The sequence below is a fragment of the Spermophilus citellus genome, assembly GCF_964194105.1.
Source record: "Spermophilus citellus genome assembly, chromosome: 10".
Classification (NCBI taxonomy): Eukaryota; Metazoa; Chordata; class Mammalia; order Rodentia; family Sciuridae; genus Spermophilus; species Spermophilus citellus.
The window spans coordinates 26,323,000-26,347,082 of record NC_138197.1 but is presented as its reverse complement, the minus strand read 5'-3'; the positions used below and the strand labels follow the sequence as shown (position 1 = coordinate 26,347,082).

General features: G+C 37.4%; 1 protein-coding gene across 1 annotated transcript in view; it reads right to left on the bottom strand.

Annotated features, from left to right (window-relative positions):
- Window positions 1-11,440: 11,440 nt before the first annotated feature.
- The window catches only part of ERC1 (ELKS/RAB6-interacting/CAST family member 1), a gene marked incomplete at its 3' end in the record, with an annotated part of 440,133 nt that continues 427,490 nt past the window's right edge, over window positions 11,441-24,083 (bottom strand). The window contains exon 17 of the mRNA XM_081310767.1: window positions 11,441-11,485. Within this exon, the coding sequence (XP_081166893.1) occupies window positions 11,441-11,485 (45 nt within the window). The remainder of the gene's footprint in view (window positions 11,486-24,083) is intronic.

The window sequence follows — 24,083 nt, the reverse complement described above, 5'->3', positions numbered from 1 at the left end:
CCAGCTGCTAGACATGGAGCTATAGGAATTGTTTACCCTTCTAGCTGGATTTTAGTCTTACTTTGGTCACATCTTTTCTTTCTATGCTCCCTTTTGGAATGGAAATGTTTACTATGTGCAGAAGCTCATGCTAAGAGTTTGCCTTGAGTCTCAGAGAATACTTTGGACTTGAACTTTTGGGCAATCTTGGAATTGTGGAGACTGTGGGGACTCTTGAAAAATGGACTAAATGTATTTTGCATCGTAAGATTGGCATAAGCTTTTGGAGGCCATGGGCAAAACGTTATGGTTTGGATTAGGTGTCCCCCAAAAGCTCACATGTAAGACAGGGCAAGAAGGTTTAGAGGTGAAATTATTGGGATATGAGAGACCTAAATTAATCCTGCTAGAGATTAAACCAGTGTTAACTGTAGGAAGATAGGGTGTGGCTTGAGGAGGTGGGTCCCTGGGGGTGTGCCTTTGGGGTTTACATTTTGTCCTTGTAGAGCAGAGCTCTCTCTGCTCCCTGGGTTGTTCCCAGCTGCTTTCCTCTGCTACACTCTTTAGCTACTATGTTCTGCCTCACCTTGATCCCTGAGGAATGGAGTTAGCCATCTATGGGCTAAGACCTTCAAAACCATGAGACCCCAAATAAACTGTTTTTTACTTTATGGTTTCTTTTGCCTTTTTAACTTTCTCTCCTCTGATTGTTCTTGTGAGGACCTTTGGTCACAACAGTAAAAAAGCTGACTAGAACAGATCTGTAGATTAGAGGAAAGGGAACATAGGGTGGGAGGAGGAGAGGTAAGGTGGAAGTACTGGGGACTGAATTAGAGCAAATTAAATTCCATGCTTTTATAATTATGTCAAAATGAATCCTAAAGTTATGCATAATTAAAAAGAACCAATAAAAATTTTAAAAAGATTTAACCTAGACTATCTGCTTACTAAGTTATTATGAGTTGTTTTTCTTCTTCCTTTACTATTAAATATTAGGATATTAGAATTACTGTTGTCAATGTGAGAGGTAACAAACTTTCTGAATTAAATGTTGTTTTATTCATAATACTATTCTGACTCTTCTAATTTTGTACAGCATTCTATTCATTCTATCCCATCTATTGTTGTATAGCATCTACAACAATATTCTGACTCTCTAAAAATAGAATATAAAATGTACAGTTGGATAGGGTGGTGCATGCCAGAGATCCCAAGAACTCAGGAGGCTGAAGCAGGAGGATTGCAAGTTTGAGGCCAGGCTGGCCAACTTAGTGAGGCCCTAAGCAACTTAGCAAAACACTGTCTCAAATAAACAAATGAACAAACAGACAAAAACATACACAGAGGAAACCATATTATCTGGCAATTTGCTACCCAGACAACACCAAAAATTATTATTCAACAAGTATCTGACTGCTTCTTGATGATTTAAAGGCCATAAAATAGATTTTAAGACAAAGTATAAACCTGGAAAGAGGGTTATTTCAAAATGACAGTTTTAAAGGTCAGTTTATTAGGAGGAAACAGCAATCATAAATTGGTAGGCAATCAACCTAAAGCTTAATGCTACATGAAAGAAAAATTGACAGAATTCATAGGACAAACAAGAAAACCCCCAATTAGAGTGGAAGATTTTAATATTCCTCTCTCTGAAATTAATAGAAAGAACCCTCCTGCCCAAATTTCAGGGAAGACATAGAAGATCTAAAAAACTCTACCAACCACCCAGAACTAACTGATTCTTATACATCTCAGTCAACAACCAAAGAATACTATTTATTTTAAGTGAATAATGGTATGTTCATCAAAACAGATCATATTCTGGGCCATGAAACAACAGCATTAATCTCCAGGATATACAAAGAACTCAAAAAACTTAACACCGAAAAAGCAAAATAAACCAATCAATAAATGGGCAAAGGAAAAGTCTCAAAATGTAAAATAATTAAAATACTACAATGTATGTTCTTTAATCAAGTGGTATTAAAGGAGTGTCAAAAGATTTAAAGAATTTTTTTTTTTTTTGGTGGTACTAGGAATTGAACCCAGGGGCAGCCCTTTTTAATTTTGAAACAGGGTCTTTTTAAATTGCCCAGGTTGGTCTAGAACTTGTTATCATTCTGCTTCAGTTTCCCAAGTAGCTGGGATTACAGGCATGTGCCACAGCACCTGGATTAATAGGTTTATTTGAGCAGACAGCATTCATGAATTAGGTAGTGCTAGGTGACAAACAGTTGGGAACTCTGAGGAGGGGACGGGAAGGCTTTTGTAAGGTGAAAGTGGATGCAAGGCAAAGAACATATCTGGTTGGTGAAAGAGGAACAGCAGCCTTACTGGTTTGTTTTTTGCAGTGCTGGGAATACAACTCAAGGGCCTTACATGTGCTAGGCCAGCCAGGGCTCCCATCCACTGACCTATAATTCTAAACCTTTATTTGGATCATTCTTGTGGAAAGTTCCAAGTTTTTTTTTTTTAACAGATACAAATTTTTATACCTTTATTTATTTTTTTAAATATATATATTTTTTAGTTGCAGATGGACACAACACCTTCATTTTATTTATTTATTTATTTAGTGGGGCTGAGGATAGAACCCAGTGTCTCATGAGTACCACGCAAGCACTCTACCACTGAGCCACAACCCCAGCCCTATACCTTTATTTTATTTATTCATTTTTATGTGGCACCAAGAATTGAGCCCAGTGCCTCCCATATGCTAGGCAAGAGCTCTACCACTGTACTACAATCACAGCCCCTCCTAGTTAGAGGTTTGTTGGGCAGTTTCTGATTGGTTAAGCTTAGTTATTGGAAAATCCCTGGTCAGGGGTTAGTTGGTGGCTTTTGACTGGCCTAAAAATATTTTATTTAATTATTCAATTAAAATTGACCTTTTATATTAGACTGATTTCTGATTTGCTAATGTAGGGACCCAGGGTGCTAGAGTCACTTCAGCCTAAAGGCCTCCTAATATATTTTATTTTTAATATCAGAAGTCAGTAACAATAAGACATCTAGGAAAAACCAAACATTTTTGAAACTACAATAGATATGTTTGGATCAAACTCTGTTCATCAAGGGAGAACAATTAAGCTAGGTACAGAGGCATATGCCTACAATCCCAGCTACGTGGGAAGCTAAGGTAGGAGTCTGAGGCCAGCCTGGACAACTTAGTGAAATCCTTGTTAGATAGGAGTTAGCAATGGGCAGTGAAATGTGAACCAATAACAGCAGGGTCACAGGGTTTCTTTGAATTGCCTTTAGTGAACAATCAAGTAACTTGTAGAACAACAGGTACACTAACCCTGAATAAACAGGTGGAAACAAAGGGAGCCAGTTAAGAAATATTTCAAGAAAGAAAAATTGATGTGGTTAACTCCTGGCAAGGTCTATTAAGGTCACTGTAAAGTTAGAATTTACAGTAATAGGTTTCTCACCATATTTCAGAAGGGAAATTTCTTCAGTAGCCCAGGAACACTAAGGTAATGTCACTGACCTCAAAACCCATATTACCATAGATTCACTTGTGGATGAAGCTCCCTTGAATAGGATGGTTGCCATGATAGTTCTGGAGGGGACCAACTAGGGTCAAAAACTCCCCTTCACGATGTGGAGGAGGAGTTAAACATCTGATTGGTAAAAACTGATGAAGAAGGTGGAACTCAGTTTTCCTGGCAAACATCAGGCAGTAATAAATTTGGAAGCAGCATTATGTCCTTTGTTGTTCCCTTATGAAAGAGAACTCTCTGCTTGAATCTTACTATCACTCATAATAAAATTCTCTTGCTTGGATTTTCATGTCTGACTTTAAATTTTCTTTCTTGGGACACAAGAACTGAGATTTGGAGCTTCAGATCCCCACTTTCTTGTGACATAACACCTGTCTTAAGATAAAAATAATAAAATGTCTGGGGATGCAGCTCAAATGCCCTCAGGTTCAATTCCTAGTAGGGGGAGAATGGGGAAGGAACAATTAATATCTGCTAAATAAATAGTCCACAGCAGCTGATTACTCTCATTCCTTCCATCAAAGCACTGGATCCAGAGGAAAGAGGGCCAATAATGCATACTTTGCTCTCTGTTCATCCCACTAACAGGAAATATACTTGTTTTATAAAGTGATCCAGGTAACTTTTTCATCTAGAATTTTGCTTTAAATTTAACTAAGATCAAAAACAAAGCAAAAACCACACCTGTAATCCCCAGCAGCTCAGAAAGCTGAGGCAGGAGGATCCCAAGTTTGATGGCAGCCTTAGCAATTTAGCGAGGCACTTAGCAACTCAGTGAGACCCTATCTCTAAATAAAACACGAAAAAGGGATGGGGATGCCGCCCAGTGGTTAAGTGCCCTGAGTTCAATCCTGGTACAAAAAAAAAAAAAAAAAAAAAAAAAAAAAGATCTTAAAAGACAAAGAAAAACCTGTTTAAAAAAAATCCAACTCCAACTTAATTGAAGCTATAAGATTATTTAAATGTCAGACTATCAGTAGTATTTTTTTCTGAATCCAGTTTCTAAAAGGTGGTCAGCAAATTTGTATCTCTACTGAAAACTATCTCAATTCACCTAAAAACTCAGTTCAGAGCTGTTAAGTATCCTAAATTCAGTCATTGCATCTAGTACAGGTAAGTATCTTTGTTAAAAGAAACCCCAAATATGAACATATTTAAAAATAATAATTATGCAAATACTTCCTTTAAAGACCTGTCCTAAGCAGTTCAAATGAAGGGAACCCAAACTGCACAAATCCTTTAATATGCTAATGGAACAATCAGCTAAAATAAACAAATAGTCCAGTTTCAAAGCAGAAAACAATAGGCAAAAAAACAAAAGAAAGAAAGAAAAAAAGGCGAATGGCAGTTTTAACCATTTTGAAACCTTGAAAAATCTTGAACTATTCACTTGGTAGAGGTAAACATTTCTTCACTGAGGAAAGTGTTTCAATTATTCAGTGAATATTTTCAATATATTTTGCCAGATAATTAGCATTACTTCTCATTTTTTAATTATAACATTTTCATTGTAGTAAGATACATGTAACAGAATTTCCCATCTTAACCATTTCTAACTAAAATTCAGTAGTGCTAAGTATACTCACACTGTTGTAACATCATACCCCAGAATATTTTCATCTTGCAGCATTGAAACTCTATATCCATTAACAACTTATTTCCTCTGTAATTTAAGTTTTTAAAAAGTACTTTGTGTCCTGAATAAAATGCATCCAGGGATTATAATTATTTGAGGCAAGTGCATTTGTAGTTTACTAAGCCTAAAATATATTATCAGAAACATATTTATATTCAGTAGGATTTTAAGGAGTTTCTTTTTTTTTCTTTTTTTTTTTTAAAGAGAGAGGGAGAGAGGGAGAGAGAGAGAATTTCAATATTTATTTTTCAGTTATCGGCGGACACAACATCTTTGTTTGTATGTGGTGCTGAGGATCGAACCCGGGCCGCACGCATACCAGGCGAGCGCGCTACCGCTGGAGCCACATCCCCAGCCCCTTAAGGAGTTTCTTACCCATACTCTTCATTAATTTTTTTTTTTTTTTTGCAGTGCTAGGAATTGAACCCAAAGTCTCTCACATGCTAGGCACGCACTCTACCATTGAGCAATATCCCCAGCATCCCCTTCATTTTTAAAATTTAATTTTGACCTGGGCTGGCCTCAAATTTGTGATTCTCCACTGTTGGGATTTTAGTGTGGGCCACAGCTCTACTTCATTAGTTTTAAATTGGAGATTCTTATGGAAATATTCTTAGGGGAGAAGAGATATCTATCTTTAAGTTCCTGGCTGAGACCCTTATAACAAAAGGCAGATTAGTAAGAGTAAAGCATACAAATTTATTTAATATAAATTTTACATGACACAAGGAGCCTTCAGAAAGACATCTCACCTCCACTACCAAACAGGGAACTTTGTATATTGTTATGATGTCTGATGATGAGAGTTCTGTGGTGGAGAAACTTGATTGGAAGACAAAGTGGCCCTTGAGTGATAAAATGGGGGAAGGGGCTCAGTGAGGTCTGTTTGTTTTTCCCTGTGTGCCTCTGTCATTCAAGATAAAAGGATATTCCTTTCCTCCAGGTAAGTACCCCTAGAATGAAGGTTTTATGACCTACTTTAGAAGGTCAGAGAGTTCTTTTATGGCATGCTTCAGGGGAGAAGTGCAGGGGAAGGTCAGATAGACCTTCCTGTTGCTGCTGTTTTCTCAAATGCCAAGATGCAATACTTTGGGGCAGCATGTCCTAAATGTTATCATTTATTCTCCTTCCTCCTATAATTACTATAAGCATAAAGGCATTACAACTTCTTTAAACAATGCTTCTAGTTAGGTTTCCTTGTTAGAGGTGGATCAAGCTTTGGCTTAATCAGATAACATCTAGGTTCAAATCTGGCTTCTACTACTACTTACTGGCTATATGAACTTGGGTAAGTTAGGCAAGTTCTCTGTAGCTTAATTTCCTAACTAGTAAAATACTGAGAATGGTGTCTCTCGGGATTGTTGTACTGACTGAATAAGAATATGCTTATGATATATATCCATACCCTTACAATTTGGCACATAGCAGGTATTTAAACAGCAACTCTCAGTATTACCCATCATTTAGTTTCAATTCCCTAAAGTCCTTGTCAAAAAAATTCCTTTTCCAAAAGTTGTTTTTGATTTTGACACAAGTTTAAGCTGCTTGGAATAGGGGTTGGGGAGCACATCCAAATTGTTTATGTGTTCCAGTATACACTAATAAAGGTAAGAAACAGTATCCCCCCTAAGAAGGAAGGGACTACTGAGCGACTTACTGAGGATGGAGTGCAGAGAGTGGGAGGAAGCTTAGTCACAGTAACAGGGAGGACAGAATTTTGAGACAGCTAATGAGAACCCAGGATGAAAGGATTAGGAGTAAAGGGAGTAGAACCCTCTGGAAAGCAGGAAAAACAGAAAGACATGAGGATTTAATTTTTATTGGGGGGTGGGGGGTGAGGGAATTCTGAGAATCCTGATAGGCTGAAAGCAGGTTTCTAGGACAAAGAAAAAAAAAAACTAGTTTGAGACAATTTGGAGGACAGAAGCCAGGGCAAGCTATTAAAGGGAAATGAGGTGGTACAAGGATAATCAGAATCCAGAGCTGAAGACTAAGAAGCTCTCACTCTATCCTCCTATTTAAAGAGCCAAAAAGGCGGGCACAGTGGTTCACACCTATAATCCCAGTGGCTCCGGAGGCTGAGGCAGGATGATTATGAGTTCAAAGCTAGCCTCAACAATGGTGAGGCACTAAGAGTGCCTCAGTGGTTGAGTGCCCTTGAGTTCAATCCCAGGTACAACAAAACAAAACAAAACAAAACAAAATATAGCTAAAAGGAACAACAAAAAAAGAAAGTAGACAGGGAAGGAGGGAGAAAAAGGAGTAGGTATCATGCTGGAAGTGGCCAATGTTATGGTTTAGATGTGAGATGCCCCCACCAAAAACTCTTGTGACAGATGATGCAGGAAAGTTCCCAGGTGAGGTGATTAGATTATGAGGGCTGTAATCTAATCAATGGATCCAGCCATTTGGTAGATTAATGATCTGAAAATACTACTGTATTGGTGGTAACAGCAGGAAGGTAGGATGTGGTTAGAGAAAGTAGGTCCCTGGGCAGGAGCTTTCAGGTTTCTATTTTGTCCCTGGTGTCTTCTCTCTCTCTCTCTCTGCTTCTTGGCTGCCCTGAGTTGAGCAGCACTCCGCCTCTATTCTTTCTGGCTATGATTTGCCCTACATTGCACCCAGAACAGTCAGCCTGTATCTTCATGTTAAAGGAATTTACTAGCTAACTTTGAAGGAACAACCATGCTATACAAAGGCACTGTTTTAAGCACTTTCTATTACCTCATTTGATCATCAATCAGTCCTATGAGGCTTATGTATTATCCTGATTTTACAAATGAAGAATCACTGGTGATTCGGAACTAGGTCCAACACCTGCATCCTGAGAAGACAGTGACTCAGACAAGGTCTAAGGGACGCCAACTATTAATAAAACTCAATTTGTAGCTGTTCATGTGAACCCCTCAAGTGTATATTTTGTCTATTTGAATTATGGGTGCCCTATAGTAAGGTACAAGTATGAGTGGGGGCTAATCATGAAATGAATGAAAAGAAAGAAAGACACCTGTTTTAGCTGACTGGTTCCCCTTCTGACTCCTACATGTTATGTGAACCACAGGTTACTAGAATAAAAATTCCTACCGAAAATACATTCAGTTAACAAATGAAAAAGATTTCTAAATTATCCTCACTCCATTTTACTTAGCATGAAATGATAGGAGCCAGATTCTAGGACTTCATTATGATCTTCCTTTAAGTTTATCTAAGTTCTTTTATTTCTAGATACTTTTCCTATCTCCCCTTTCTACATATTCCCTTTCTTATACTAGTAATGCTGACTTTAAAGTTCATTGTCAATTTTATTCTCTTGGTTTCGATGTAAACTACTTTTTCTACTCTGGATTTCATGAATTTGGAAGTTAATTATATCTACCTATATATGTACACATACTATTCAAATTGCATATAAATATGTTTTAATCTATGCATTGTTCCAGATACCAGGAATACGAAAGTAAACATAAAAGACCCTATCTGGGCTGGGGGGGAGCTCAGTGGTAGAGTATGTGCTTAGCATAAATGTATTAGGCCATTAGATTCAATACTCAGTACAAAACTAAAATGAAACAAGACAAGTTCCTATCTTTACAGTGCTTACATTCCATAGTAAAGGAAGAAGAAAGTAGAAAGAAGAAAGCATTAATTAAAGAGATAAAGAGTGTGGTGTGCATAAGCTAAGTTAGACAGAAAATCTATGCTCTGAAGCTCCCTGTTGGTTTGGCTAAGGCCAGATTTGCACCACTGCTTGAGATTCTAGGAATGAGCAATAATGTTACTGCTATGGGCTGAATGTTTGTGCCCTCCCAAATGTGTATGTGGAAATCCTAATCTCTAATGTGTATCCAGAGATGGGGCCTTGTGAGGTAAGTATACCTTGAAGGTGGAGTCCTCATTATGGAACTAATGCCCTTGTATGAAGAAATATGAAAGAATCTGCTTCCTTTCCCCACCAATGAGAAGCTTGCCATCTGCAAAGCAAAAAGCAGCCCTTGGGGGCTGGGGATATAGATCAGTTGGTAGAATGCTTGCCTAGCATGAACAAGGCCCTGGGTTCAATCCCCAGCACCACCAGCAAAAAAATAAAAAAGGAGGGCCTCACTAAGAACTCAATGGTGATGGCATCCTAATATCAGACTTCCAACCTCCAGAAATAAATGTTTATTGTTTAAATAACTCCATCTATGATAGATGTAATAAGCCTAAATTAAGTCAGCTACATAATAACTCCTCAGTAAATCAGTTAAACAGATTTCTGGGTTTAGATTACATTAGACCTAATGTAATTAGGTTGTTAAATGATTATTAAATCCTGCTGAAATTCTACTTAGCAAATACCTTAGAGGAATGTCTGAAAAGAGCAGGAGGAACCATGAGAGAAAGCTGACTGCATTTCTCATGGATTTTTCTTAGGCTGAGGGCAGAAAAGAGGCTATATCATTCTTTTTAAGTGGAGGTAATCCTTGGTCTGAGCATCTTAGGAGGGTTTCTTGACAGTTAATTATTTTAAAGACAATGTCACTGACTAAATATCTTTTATACAGGTGTGTACCACTTTATAGGGAATTCTTTACAAATTTCAAGGTGTTTTTCCAAGGGGAAAAAATCTCAACATATAGAAGATCAAACTGATAAAACAGAGATACAATTGCTGATATTTCTTTGCTATCTCTCTTTTTAAAAAAAAATTTATAGTTGTGGATGGACAGAATGCCTTTATTTTATTTGTTTATTTTTATGTGGTGCTGGGGATTGAACCCAGTGCCTCATGCATGCTAGGTAAGTGTTCTACACTAAGCTACAGCCCCAGCCCTACTCTTTCTTTTATTGGTAGCCACTAGTCCCTTTCCAGACCGCAGAAATGGCTGGGGACCTTGAGTCACAACTTTCAAATCTATTTTGCATTCTTACTTATAAATTGAGGGCGCTGGACTAGAAATAATAATAATAACAAAAACAACAACAACAACAACATTTACTAAAAACTTATATTTCCTCTAGATAGAGCTAACGTTGATGACAACAGCAACAATAAAAATAGTAACAGACATACTGAACTTGCTGGGTAAATACTGTTCAAAGCATTTACATTAAGCTAGGAATTTATCTAGCAACCCTCTGTGTCAGGTACTAAAAATCTCATTTTTGTAGATAAAGAAACTGGAGTTTAGAGAGTTTAGGTCACTTTCCCAAGGCCATTGGGTAGGTGAAGGAGTCTAGATTAAAAGCTGTACAGTTTGGTAGCAGAGACATTTCTCTCACAACTCATCTACTTCTTAAAACCACTACCACCTTAAAGATGAGAAATCAAAGTACAGAAAGGTTGCATGCCTTGTCCAAAGTCATACATAATAGGTGGGGATGTAAGGATTTGAACCTGGGAATTCTGTTCCAAAGCCTACACTCTGAACCCTTACCCTAACTACACTACCTTCCATGAAATGGCCTCACTGCAAAACCCCTTTCAGCTCTGTAATTCTATGATTCTCTTTCCCATCTGAGTATTAGTCATCTTTAGTAAGACTCATACTTTGCAAGTAATTGGTGTACTGCAAAAATGTTTTAGTTGCAAAACTTTAAGGTCTTAAGTTTGACACAAGAATCATCAATTGCAAGTTTGAAATTAAGGTGAGAAAATCTGTTCTCTGTAGAATTAGCAGAAAAAAGAGAATGAAACAGGATACCAAGTCAAAACTTCTGCAGTGTTTTAGGGGTTACTCATGCATTACTTAAGTAAAATTGTTATCATATAATGATTTTTGTAGCATATTTTAGAAAGTTTGAAAGACTAGATCATGGAAATTCCAGCTATGACCAACTAACTGCAATTGCACTGTGTTAAACCAATGGCAGTAATAGTTTCATTCAGTAAGCTCAATAATACAATAATTAGAAAAAGTAAAATCAAGAGCATCTGAACTCTTGCTAGGAGTTATTCTATTCTGGTAGAAGAAAAAGTAAAATAGACACTTTTTGGAACAAATGTTCCAAACAAATGTGATGGTTTGTTCACTTTTCAATCTCCAAGGAAAGTTATCTAATGGATCTTCTTTCTCAGAACATTAACATGTTTCTTCTGATTCACTAGAAAAAGCGAATGCAAGAAAAATATCAACCTGTTTATGTATGTGGGGGAGGAGCTTCCTTCTGAGATAGGCCAAGAAACTCCCATATTCCTCCAAATGAACAAGACAGAACCATGTTCATTCCTGAGAAACAAGTAAGCTACATTGTATGGCTCCTTTGTGGCTGATGATGTCAAATATGTACTCCTGTAGGGTGGCAGAAAAAGACAACCAGAACACTGACTGTCTTAGTTTTAGTTTTCTCTGGCAGGTAGTACTTGAATCCAAAGAGCTTCTTGGTCGATACTGTGTATTTCACCTTCATTTGCACCCACAGGTTTGGAAAGCTGCCCATCTCACAGTTTATGGCCCATTTCCACAACTTACCTCTCCATCCTCCTTGGCTGTGTATAATAGTTAAAAGGGCTACATAAGACCATTTCATTTTAAGCAGTTTAACATCAAGACACAGACATTTCAGGGAGAACTGACTCCAAAACAGTGAGATCATCAATTAGCATCAGCAGTGAATTCAGGGAGTGCAAGGCCACCAATATGTGTGAAGTTATTAATCATAATTATTACTTTTCTAAGAAAAGGATTTCCTTAGTCAAACCTCAAGGGCATCAGATCAAAGGGTGATACTACCACATCTGGACCATATTTTCTAGCCAATTGGCCTGGAAAAGAGAATCTAGACAGTGTCCTGGCAACTGTTGAACACAGCAGCGTTCTATGAAAAGGGAAAATAATTCTTTAGACTGACTTCTAAAAAGTCTTCTTTTACTTCTTTGCTCCTCCTCATTTTTAGGGAAAGTTTGAAAGCAATGTCAAAGCCTGAGGGCGTATTCTAGGTAATGACCCTGAGAATTTGGAGTACTCTTCTATAGGCAGAAGCAAAAGGAATAAAGTGTGGTTCACAATCCACTTAAAAAAATGGACTATATATTTAAAATTAATTATCATAAGAAAGACATCTCAAACCCAGGCTATTTGATCAATTTTCTATTGCCAGTTTGATTTAAGTATAAACCTAATCAGGACACTGTGAAGGTAATTTATTAACAAAATCATTACTAGAGAAATTTAGTCATATGCCCTGGAAGTTCTCCCAAAAATGTATAGAAAGAAATTATAAAAGTGACTATTAACACACATAGAAAAAAAAAAAAACCACAAAATCCACCCCACTATGTCAAATCCACAGCAATACACACAGGAATCATGTAAAATAGAAAAAAACAGAAAGCATACCAAAGGATTTCATAAATTATACAGAAACAAGATGTGAGAATGATTGTGTAAAAAGAAAAAATGAAAACAAACAAAAATCACTTCTGTAGTTAAGGAAAGCTGTTTCTCACCGTTCTGAACAAAATGGCTGAACTAAGAGCATCTGATTGGCTATGCCCATATACCCTCCTCCTCATCCTATGGGGAGAGATGACAAAGGGAACAATGCCCCGGGGCAGCATGGGAATGAAAAAGAGTTGGTTAGTATTAAAACAAAGACAAAGACATAATGTAGCAGAAAAGAAGTTCTTAATTCTTTTTTTTTAAATTTTCAATTCTAATCCTCTGAACTCTTGAAATTAGTAATTATTTTATCTTTACAGTTCTGTCTTCCTGCCTTTCTCAAATGTTGTCTCTCGGTAATATTATCCAGCTGAGATTTTTTTTTCTTTCCTTTATGCTATGCCTTTTCTTTTTTCACCTCTGTGCCACCCACCCCTCCAGTTGCTTCATGGGATCTAACATGCATCTTAGATATGCTGGCATAAATACAATTCTAGGTATTAGGAAGCAGGCAGAGAAAGCAAAATGATTTCTTGGCAGGGAAGGACTGCTGACATCAAGCAGACCATTCTCCATTTTGCTTTAATTAAAGACTTCCCTCTAAAACATAAGGTGGGCTTCAATTGGCTTAGTACATGTCAACATATTAGGACTATACTTTCTGAATTTCAGAAATAATAGCAATTTGGCTATCACTGCTACTTTCATCTGCAGTATTTCTGCTACTTCTCTTAGGACAGTGCCGTAGCTGTCATTTATGGAGATGTTTAGCAGGGGAGTTTTTTGTGACTCTTTAGTCATATGGATGTAATTACTTGATTATTTTTTTTCCCCTTAGCCATACATTTTAAGATTGGGTGTGATGGAGATGTTGAAATCTGAGTTTTGGCAATGGGATATGAGGTAATCTATTCACCACTCTCCCCCATCCATCACTTTCAAGATTTTGGGAGAGTTCCCTTCTTCTAAAAAACTAGAATTGAATATGGCTTCCTTTAGGCACATCAATGTCTCTTCTGCATTGATGTGAAATTGAAGGCAACGATTTTCCTTGAGAATGACATGTTAGAGGGAACTGCCAGGAAATGGAGTGAAGAAACTTTCACTTTTAATAGGTGATGAGCTGAGATTTCATAATCTGCAATTAAACAGAAGTAACCTCTACACTAAGTTGTGCCTCACTGAGCTTACAAAGAGGGTCTTGTTTTTCTAACAAGGCATTGTTATTTAATAAAAAAAAGCAGGACTTTTTTCCCCTGTGCAATTCAAGGATTCCTTGTCATTTCAAATTTTTCAAGAACCTGCTTTTAAAAAATTCAGAATCATCAACTTCCTATGTGGAAACTGAGTCTGTGTTTAAAAAAAAATGTGAAGGAGTTTTCAAACCTGAATTAGATATTTACTTTTCTTTTTCTACTTTATACCTCAGAAACTGCAGCACACTAGTACAAAATACATCAAAAAAAGGTGTGGTTTTTAAAAAAAATAAAATATTCAGGGGAAATCTTACCTGGTCTGGGGAGGGCTTATGATTCGTTTGATTGGAATGGGAGGACTTGAAGTGGTCGTCTTCGTAGTTGTCGGCCATTAGCTTCATTCGATTTTGTGTCTGAGGAAATGATTCATAAGGTTAAATTTAGACAAATCTCCTAATGACATACTATAAAGCAATAAGTACCTTATGAATTTCATAAGGATAAAATAAACCCCATCTTCAATGAGATCAATTAAACAGGATTTCTGAGATCACTGGAACGTGTTTAGGCACTGTTATGGACAGAATTGTGTAACCTCCAAATTTATATACTGAAGCTCTTCAATGTCACTGCATCTAGAGATAGGATCTTTTTCTAGGGGAAGGGGGAATACTGGTGTTGAACACAGGGGTGCCTTACTGCTGAGCTATATCCCTACTCTTTTTAGATTTTACTTTGAGACAGTGTTTTGCTAAGTATGATCTGGGCCACCATGTTTGGGGGAGATAAGGTCTTTAAAAGGCTATTTAGGTTAAAGAAGTCATAGGGTAAGCCAATATGACAGTGGCCCTATAAGAACAATAGAGAGGTCCATCTCTTTTTAGTTTTTTGCCATGTGAAAAAACAGAGAGGAAGAGGCCTCTGCAAGCCAGGAATAGAGCTCTCATCAGGAACTGAATCAACAGAAACCTTGATCTTAAGACCTCCCCAGCCTTCAGAACTGTGAGAAAATAAATTTCTATTGGGTAAGTTACCTGATCTATGGCATTTTGTATGGTTTCTTGAGCTAATGAAGACAGGTACCCAAATTGGTATTGGAATTTTTTGAGAGGCAATATACCCAAATCAAGCATTTATTTATACAGTGCTTTTTATTTTGAAATAAAGACTGGATTCTACTATATATAGGACTCTAACTTTATTTTTTACTTTATGATATATAGGACACATATTTCCATGTTACTATTATAAGAATCTGTACATATTTTAAAACAACTATTCAATTTTTTGAATGTTACAGAACATAAAGACCACAAATACCAGGGGATAATTTATCATTATTTTTAAGTGAAAAAATTATATAATAATCTAGAAAGTTCAAAAGAATCATTTGTAAAATTATTACCAACTTACTATAGAGTTAAATGATCAGACAGAAACTACATATATAAAATTCAATAGCTTTTCTTTATATCATCAATTGATACTTCAGGTTTTGAAAATCAAATATTCTAAAATCTTTCTCCTCAATCTTAAATCAAAAGATTAACATCCCATTGCTGTTTCTCCATGTTTACCAAAAAGGAGGAATACACTGGTTATTCTATGTGATTGGTTAATTTAAGCCCTGAATAAACGAATAATATACTGAACATTTTAGAAAATCATTTCACCAAATATGCAATTCAAAAAATGCAGAGTACACTGTGCATAAAGTTAAACCCTAATATATGTTGAAATCCTAATATATATTGCACTAATAAAATATTATAAATACTTAAAGTTTTAAAGTATTAAAAATTACTATTATCTGAAAAATAAAGTTAAAAAGAAATAAAAATTACCTGTGATTCCTCTAATCTGTGATAATCACTATAAATATTTACATATATCCATTTGGTTTCTTCTCTGAGAACATAAAAAGGTAAATGTTCTTCTGATTTTTCTATTTCTTGTCTATTTCTATTCTACAATGTTACTTTAAAAATTATGGTATTTTAGGGGCTTGCATTGTGGCTCAGTGGTAGAGCACTTGCCTCATACGTGTGAGGTGCTGGGTTTGATCCTCAGCACAACATTAAAAAAATAAAGATACTGTGTCCATCTATAACTTAATTTTTTTTAAATTATGGTATTTTATAGTTTATATTTATATCTATAAGGACATGTTGTCCCTTCACCAATTTTATTTTGTCAAAATTTAGTAATCTTAGGGTTAGGGTTATTTAGTGGTAGATCACCTGCCTAGCATGTATGAGGCACTGGGTTCGTTCCTCAGCACCACATAGAAATAAATAAATAAAATAAAGGTATTGTGTTCATCTATAACCCCCCCCCCAAAAGTACATTCTTTAAAAAATTAGGTTATTCTTTAACAATTATTTTCTAGAAACATTACAAAAATTTGATTTAGTTTCATGAAGAAGTTTACAGAGATACATAATGATGACTGGGCAAGCAAGTGCTTTAGAGTCAAATTGCTTAGTTTGAATTCTGGCTGTGCCTATTATCAGCTTGAGCAAATCACTTAAATTCTCTGAGCCTGAGTTTTCTTACCTTTAAAATGAGAACAACTTAGAAATTTCATTCCTAGCATAAAATCAATACCCAATAAATTTTAGTTCTCAATCTTCATCATAACTATTTTTTCATGTCATTAAATATTATTCTAAAATCTATTTTTTTATGGCGGCAGAACACTCAGTTGAATGGAAGTTTAATGAGTCCCATATTGTTGGTCATTTAGGAACTTTTTATTTTCATTTAATACATATATACTTTATATATATATAATTTAGTTGTAGATGGACACAATATCTTTATTTTGTTTTTATTTATTTTTATGTGGTGCTGAGGATTGTACCCAGTGCCTCACATGTGTGAGGCAAGCGCTCTACCACTGAGCCACAATCCCAGACCCTTAATGTATATTTTGAAACCAGTTCTTCCTCTAGTATGCAATGGTAACAAAGAAAATACAAATCAATAAATTATCTGCAATATCTAATCTCTCTTTTCTGGAATGGTCCCATGACCCTTGTTATGGTCTGAATGTTTGCATCCCTCAATGTGGTGGTAAGAAGAAGTGGGGGTCTTTGGGAGATGACTAGGTCACAGATTAATACCCTTATAAAAGAGGCCTGCAGGAGCTTGCTCATACCTTCTGGCATGTGAGGATGAAGCAAGAAGGTGCTATTAACAAAGCTGAAGGCGGATCCTCTCCAGACACCAAATTGGCTGAGGCCTTTGATCTTGGACTTCCCAGACTCCAGAACTTTGGGCAATAAACTTCTATTGTTTATAAATCACTCACTCGGCCGCCAACTGCGCCTGCAAGGCAGGCGGACCTGCGACCCACAGGCAGAACAGGCCCAGCGACCCGCCAGTGTGGTAGACACATGGCCCCTGTTGGGGGAGGGGCAGAGCCGCCGTGGGCCTGCAAGGTAGGCGGACCTGCCACCCGGCAGAACAGGCCCAGCAACCTGCGGAGGGGCAGAGCTGCCCCCCCCCCCCCGCAAGGTAGGCGGACCTGCGACCACCGACAGAACAGGCCCAGCAGCCTGTGGAGGGGCAGAGCTGCCCCCAGCGGCTTGCGGAGGGGCAGAGCTGCCCCCGTGCCTGCAAGGTAGGCGGACCTGGGACCCACCAGCAGAACAGGCCCAGCGACCCGCCAGCGTGGTAGACACATCGCCCCGGTTGGGGGAGGGTCAGAGCCGCCACCCACGCCTGCAAGGTAGACAGACCTGCAACCCACAGACAGAACAGGCCCAGAGGCCCACGCCTGCAAGGTAGGCAGAACTGCAACCCACCGGCAGAACAGGCCCAGAGGCCCGCAGAGGGGCAGAGCCAGCGCCCACGCCTGCAAGGTAGGCACCTGCTACCGACCGGCAGAACAGGCCCAGCGGCCTGCCAGCGTGGTAGGCACATTGCCCCAATTGGAGGAGAGGCAGAGCCACCGCCCGCACCTGCAAGGGAGACTTTGCAACTATACAAGAGCAATATAAATATATAGGGGGAAAATTCAATAACACAACAGTTTCACCAAGCAGAAAGAAACGCGAACAGTATGAAAAGACAAGGAAAGAAAGGACCACAAGCAATGCAGGTCAACTCAACGTTAGAAGAGGTAATATCTGCAGCAGATGGAATGTCAGATAAAGTATTCAGGATATACATGCTTCAGATGATCTGGAGTCTCAAGGAAGACATTAGACAGCAAAATCAGACAATGAAAGATCACTTCGACAATGAATTACATAAACAAATCCAAGAAGCAAAGGATCAACTATACAGGGAGATAGAGGTTATAAAAAACAAACAAACAGAAATCCTAGAAATGCAGGAAGCAATAAACCAAGTTAAAAACTCAATTGAGAATACTACCAGCAGAGTAGAACACTTAGAAGATAGAACAATGAAGACAAAGTATTTCAACTTGAAAAGAACATAGACAGCTCAGCAAGACTGTTAAGGAACCATGAGCAGAACATCCAAGAGATATGGGATAACATAAAGAGACCAAACTTAAGAGTCATTGGGATACAGGAAGGTATAGAGCTCCAAACCAAAGGAATGAGCAATCTATTCAATGAAATAATACGAGAAAACTTCCCAGACTTGAAGAATGAGACAGAATCCCAAATCCTAGAAGCCTACAGGACGCCGAATGTGCAAAATCATAAGAGATCCACACCTAGACACATTATAATGAAGATGCCCAACATACAGAATAAGGAGAGAATTTTAAAAGCTACAAGAGAAAGGAAGCAGATTACATTTAGGGGTAAACCAATCAGGATAACAGCTGATCTTTCAACACAGACTCTGAAAGCTAGAAGATCCTGGAATAACATATTTCAAACACTGAAAGAAAATGGGTCCCAACCAAGAATTGTGTATCCAGCGAAATTAAGCTTCAAGATGGAAGATGAAATTAAAACCTTCCACAATAAAAAAAGAATTTGCAGCTAGAAAACCATCTCTCCAAAAAATCCTCGGCAAAACATTACAGGAAGAGGAAATGGAAAATAACAATGAAAACCAACAGTGGGAGGTAGGACAGTAAAGAGGGGAAAAATTATCAAAGAGGAAAACAAATCATGTTTAGTAACATAAATAAACAAATATGGCTGGAAGAACCAACCATATCTCAATAATAACCCTAAATGTTAATGGCTTCAACTCACCGATTAAGAGACACAGGCTAGTAGAATGGATCACAAAACAAGATCCAACAATATGCTGCCTACAGGAAACGCATTTGATAGGAAAAGACATACATAGACTGAAGGTGAGAGGTTGGGAAAAATCATATCACTCATATGGACTTTGGAAACAAGCAGGAGTGTCCATACTCATATCAAATAAAATAGATTTCAAGCCAAAGTTAATCAAAAGGGATAAAGAGGGACACTACATACTACTCAAGGGAACCATACACCAACAAGACATAACAATCATAAATATATATGCCCCAAACAATGGTGCAGCTATGTTCATCAAACAAACTCTTCTCAAGTTCAAGAGTCTAATAGACCACCATACAATAATCATGGGAGACTTCAACACACCTCTCTCACCACTGGACAGATCTTCCAAACAAAAGTTGAAAAAGGAAACTATAGAACTCAATAACACAATTAATAACCTAGACTTAATTGACATATATAGAATATACCACCCAGGGCTGGGGATGTGGCTCAAGCGGTAGCGCGCTCGCCTGGCATGCGTGCGGCCCGGGTTCGATCCTCAGCACCACATACCAACAAAGATGTTGTGTCTGCCGAGAACTAAAAAATAAATATTAAAAATTCTCTCTCTCTCTCTCTCTCTCCTCTCTTACTCTCTCTTTAAAAAAAAAAAAGAATATACCACCCAACATCAAGCAGTTACACTTTTTTCTCAGCAGCACATGGATCCTTCTCAAAAACAGATCATATATTATGTCACAGGGCAACTCTTAGACAATATAAAGGAGTAGAGATAATACCATGCATCTTATCTGATCATAATGGAATGAAACTGAAAATAACAATAAAAGAAGGAAGGAAAAATCATGCATCACTTGGAGAATGAACAATAGGTTACTGAATGATCAATGGGTTATAGAAGACATCAAGGAGGAAATTAAAAAATTCTTAGAAATAAATGAAAACACAGACACAACATATTGGAATCTATGGGACACATTGAAAGCAGTTCTAAGAGGAAAATTCATTGCTTGGAGTTCATTCCTTAAAACAAGGAAAAACCAACAAATAAATGATCTCATACTTCATCTCAAAATCCTAGAAAAAGAAGAGCAAAACAACAGCAAAAGAAGTAGAAGGCAAGAAATAATTAAAATCAGAGCTGAAATTAATGAAATCGAAACAAAAGAAACAATTGAAAATATTGACAAAACTAAAAGTTGGTTCTTTGAAAAAATAAATAAAATCAACAGACCCTTAGCCATGCTAACGAAGAGAAGAAGAGAGAGAATTCAAATTACTAGCATATGGGATGAAAAAGGCAATATCACAACAGACACTTCAGAAATACAGAAGATAATCAGAAATTATTTTGAATCCTTATACTCCAATAAAATAGAAGATAGTGAAGGCATCGATAAATTTCTTAAGTCATATGATCTGCCCAGATTGAGTCAGGAGGATATAGACAACCTAAACAGACCAATATCAATTGAGGAAATAGAAGAAACCATCAAAAGACTACCAACTAAGAAAAGCCCAGGACCAGATGGGTATACAGCAGAGTTTTACAAAACCTTTAAAGAGGAACTAATACCAACACTTTTCAAGCTATTCCAGGAAATAGAAAAAGAGGGAGAACTTCCAAATTCATTCTACGAGGCCAACATCACCCTGATTCCTAAACCAGACAAAGACACTTCAAAGAAAGAAAACTACAGACCAATATCTCTAATGAACCTAGATGCAAAAATCCTCAATAAAATTCTGGCAAATCAGATTCAAAAACATATCAAAAAAATTGTGCACCATGATCAAGTAGGATTCATCCCTGGGATGCAAGGCTGGTTCAATATATGGAAATCAATAAATGTTATTCACCACATCAATAGACTTAAAAATAAGAACCAGATGATCATCTCGATAGATGCAGAAAAAGCATTCGACAAAGTACAGCATCCCTTTATGTTCAAAACTCTAGAAAAACTAGGGATAACAGGAACATACCTCAATATTGTAAAAGCAATCTATGCTAAGCCTCAGGCTAGCATCATTCTGAATGGAGAAAAATTGAAGGCATTCCCTCTAAAATCTGGAACAAGACAGGGATGCCCTCTCTCACCACTTCTGTTCAACATAGTTCTCGAAACACTGGCCAGAGCAATTAGACAGATGAAAGAAATTAAAGGCATAAAAATAGGAAAAGAAGAACTTAAATTATCACTATTTGCAGATGACATGATTCTATACCTAGCAGACCCAAAAGGGTCTACAAAGAAACTATTAGAGCTAATAAATGAATTCAGCCAAGTGGCAGGATATAAAATCAACACGCATAAATCAAAGGCATTCCTGTATATCAGCGACAAATCCTCTGAAATGGAAATGAGGACAACCACTCCATTCACAATATCCTCAAAAAAAAAAATACTTGGGAATCAACCTAATAAAAGAGGTGAAAGACTTATACAATGAAAATTACAGAACCCTAAAGAGAGAAATAGAAGAAGATCTTAGAAGATGGAAAAATATACCCTGTTCATGGATAGGCAGAACTAACATCATCAAAATGGCGATATTACCAAAGTTCTCTATAGGTTTAATGCAATGCCAATCAAAATCCCAACGGCATTTCTTGTAGAAATAGATAAAGCAATTATGAAATTCACATGGAAAAATAAAAGACCCAGCATAGCAAAAACAACTCTAAGCAGGAAGTGTGAATTAGGCGGTACAGCAATACCAGACCTCAAACTATACTACAGAGCAATAGTAACAAAAACAGCATGGTACTGGTACCAAAACAGGCGGGTGGACCAATGGTACAGAATAGAGGACACAGAAACCAATCCACAAAAATACAACTATCTTATATTTGATAAAGGGGCTAAAAGCATGCAATGGAGGAAGGATAGCATCTTCAACATATGGTGCTGGGAAAACTGGAAATCCATATGCAACAAAATGAAACGGAATCCCTTTCTCTCGCCATGCACAAAAGTTAACTCAAAATGGATCAAGGAGCTTGATATCAAATCAGAGACTCGGCGTCTGATACAAGAAAAAGTTGGCTACAATCTACATACTGTGGGGTTGGGCTCCAAATTCCTCAATAAGACACCCATAGCACAAGAGTTAATAACTAGAATCAACAAATGCGACTTACTCAAACTAAAAAGTTTTTTCTCAGCAAAAGAAACAATAAGAGAGGTAAATAGGGAGCCTACATCCTGGGAACAAATCTTTACTCCTCACACTTCAGATACAGCCCTAATATCCAGAGTATACAAAGAACTCAAAAAATTAAACAATAAGAAAACGAATAACCCAATCAACTAATGGGCCAAGGACCTGAACAGACACTTCTCAGAGGAGGACATACAATCAATCAATAAGTACATGAAAAAATGCTCACCATCTCTAGCAGTCAGAGAAATGCAAATCAAAACCACCCTAAGATACCATCTCACTCCAGTAAGATTGGCAGCCACTGTGAAGTTAAACAACAAGTGCTGGCGAGGATGTGGGGAAAGGGTACACTTGTACATTGCTGGTGGGACTGCAAATTGGTGCAGCCAATTTGGAAAGCAATATGGAGATTTCTTGGAAAGCTGGGAATGGAACCACCATTTGACCCAGCTATTCCCCTTCTCGGTTTATTCCCTAAAGACCTAAAAAGAGCATGCTACAGGGACACGGCTACATCGATGTTCGTAGCAGCACAATTCAGAATAGCAAGACCATGGAACCAACCTAGATGCCCTTCAATAGATGAATGGATAAAAAAATGTGGCATTTATATACAATGGAGTACTACTCTGCATTAAAAAATGACAAAATCATAGAATTTGCAGGAAATGGATGGCATTAGAACAGATTATGCTAAGTGAAGCTAGCCAATCCCTAAAAAACAAATGCCAAATGTTTTCTTTGATATAAGGAGAGTAACTAAGAACAGTGTTGGGAGGAAGAGCATGAGAAGAAGATTAACATTAAACAGGGGTGAGAGGTGGGAGGGAAAAGGAAAGAGAAGGGAAATTGCATGGAAATGGAAGGAGACCCTCATGGTTATACAAAATTACATACAAGAGGAAGTGAGGGGAAAGGGGAAAAAAAACAAGGGGGAGAAATGAATTACAGTAGATGGGGTAGAGAGAGAAGATGGGAGGGGAGGGGATGGGGGATAGTAGAGGATAGGAAAGGCAGCAGAATACAACAGACACTAGTATACCAATATGTAAAACAGTGGATGTGTAACTGATATGATGCTGCAATCTGTATACGGGGTAAAAATGGGAGTACATAACCCACTTGAATCAAAGTGTGAAATATGATATGTCAAGAACTATGTAATGTTTTGAACAACCAACAATAAAAATTAAAGGAAAAAAAATCACTCACTCACTTATTTTGTTATAGTGGCCCAATTGGACTAAGACAACTTTGAGTAAAAGTAGGGAATTTTTATTCTGTCACATGGTATTACATGACAAATGAAGTCTTCTGAAAAGTAGCTTTTAGAAGAGGGAGTGAAGGATAGAGGAAACAACACAGGCTCAATCCAGAAAGTGAGCAAAGCATCTGCATATCATTCATTTGCTTACAAAAGCTTTCCATTATAATTTTAATAGGAATGTATACTTGGCTAGTTACTTTCTTAGAGCATGAGACAATCTTTAATACTGATATCTAGCATTAAGTTAAAAAACTTAAAAAGAAATCCAAATAAAGCATGCACAAATCCGTTTTCAAGCCAGAAAGTATTTCAAGTACTTCTTAGGAATGAGTATGTAAGCCTGAAGAAACCCATTCAAGTAGAAACCTAAGATCAAAGATTACTTATTTGATCCAAGTAAGCAAATACAGAAATAGTCTTAAGAACTTACTTTTCCTTCTAAAAGACATGACAATGATCAAAGTTTTGTGTTCCTAGGTTAAGTATTCAGAAATTGGTGCAAAGTCTGTTCCTTGCATAGTCATGATGCTGAGTACTAAATGTCTGACAGCTCCCACAGCATGAGATGTTACATAGATCATGTAAATGACTCTACTCTTGAGTTTTTATCTTGTACTGCACTCTTCTCAATATAAGACTGTCCAAGTGTCTTCACTTTTGAACTATGCCATGTGCACATAGCTCAAACCCCCTTGTCCCAATGACATCAAGAAAAGAAAGGAAAGAAGGAAGAAAGGGAGGCAGGAAGGAGAAAAGAAGG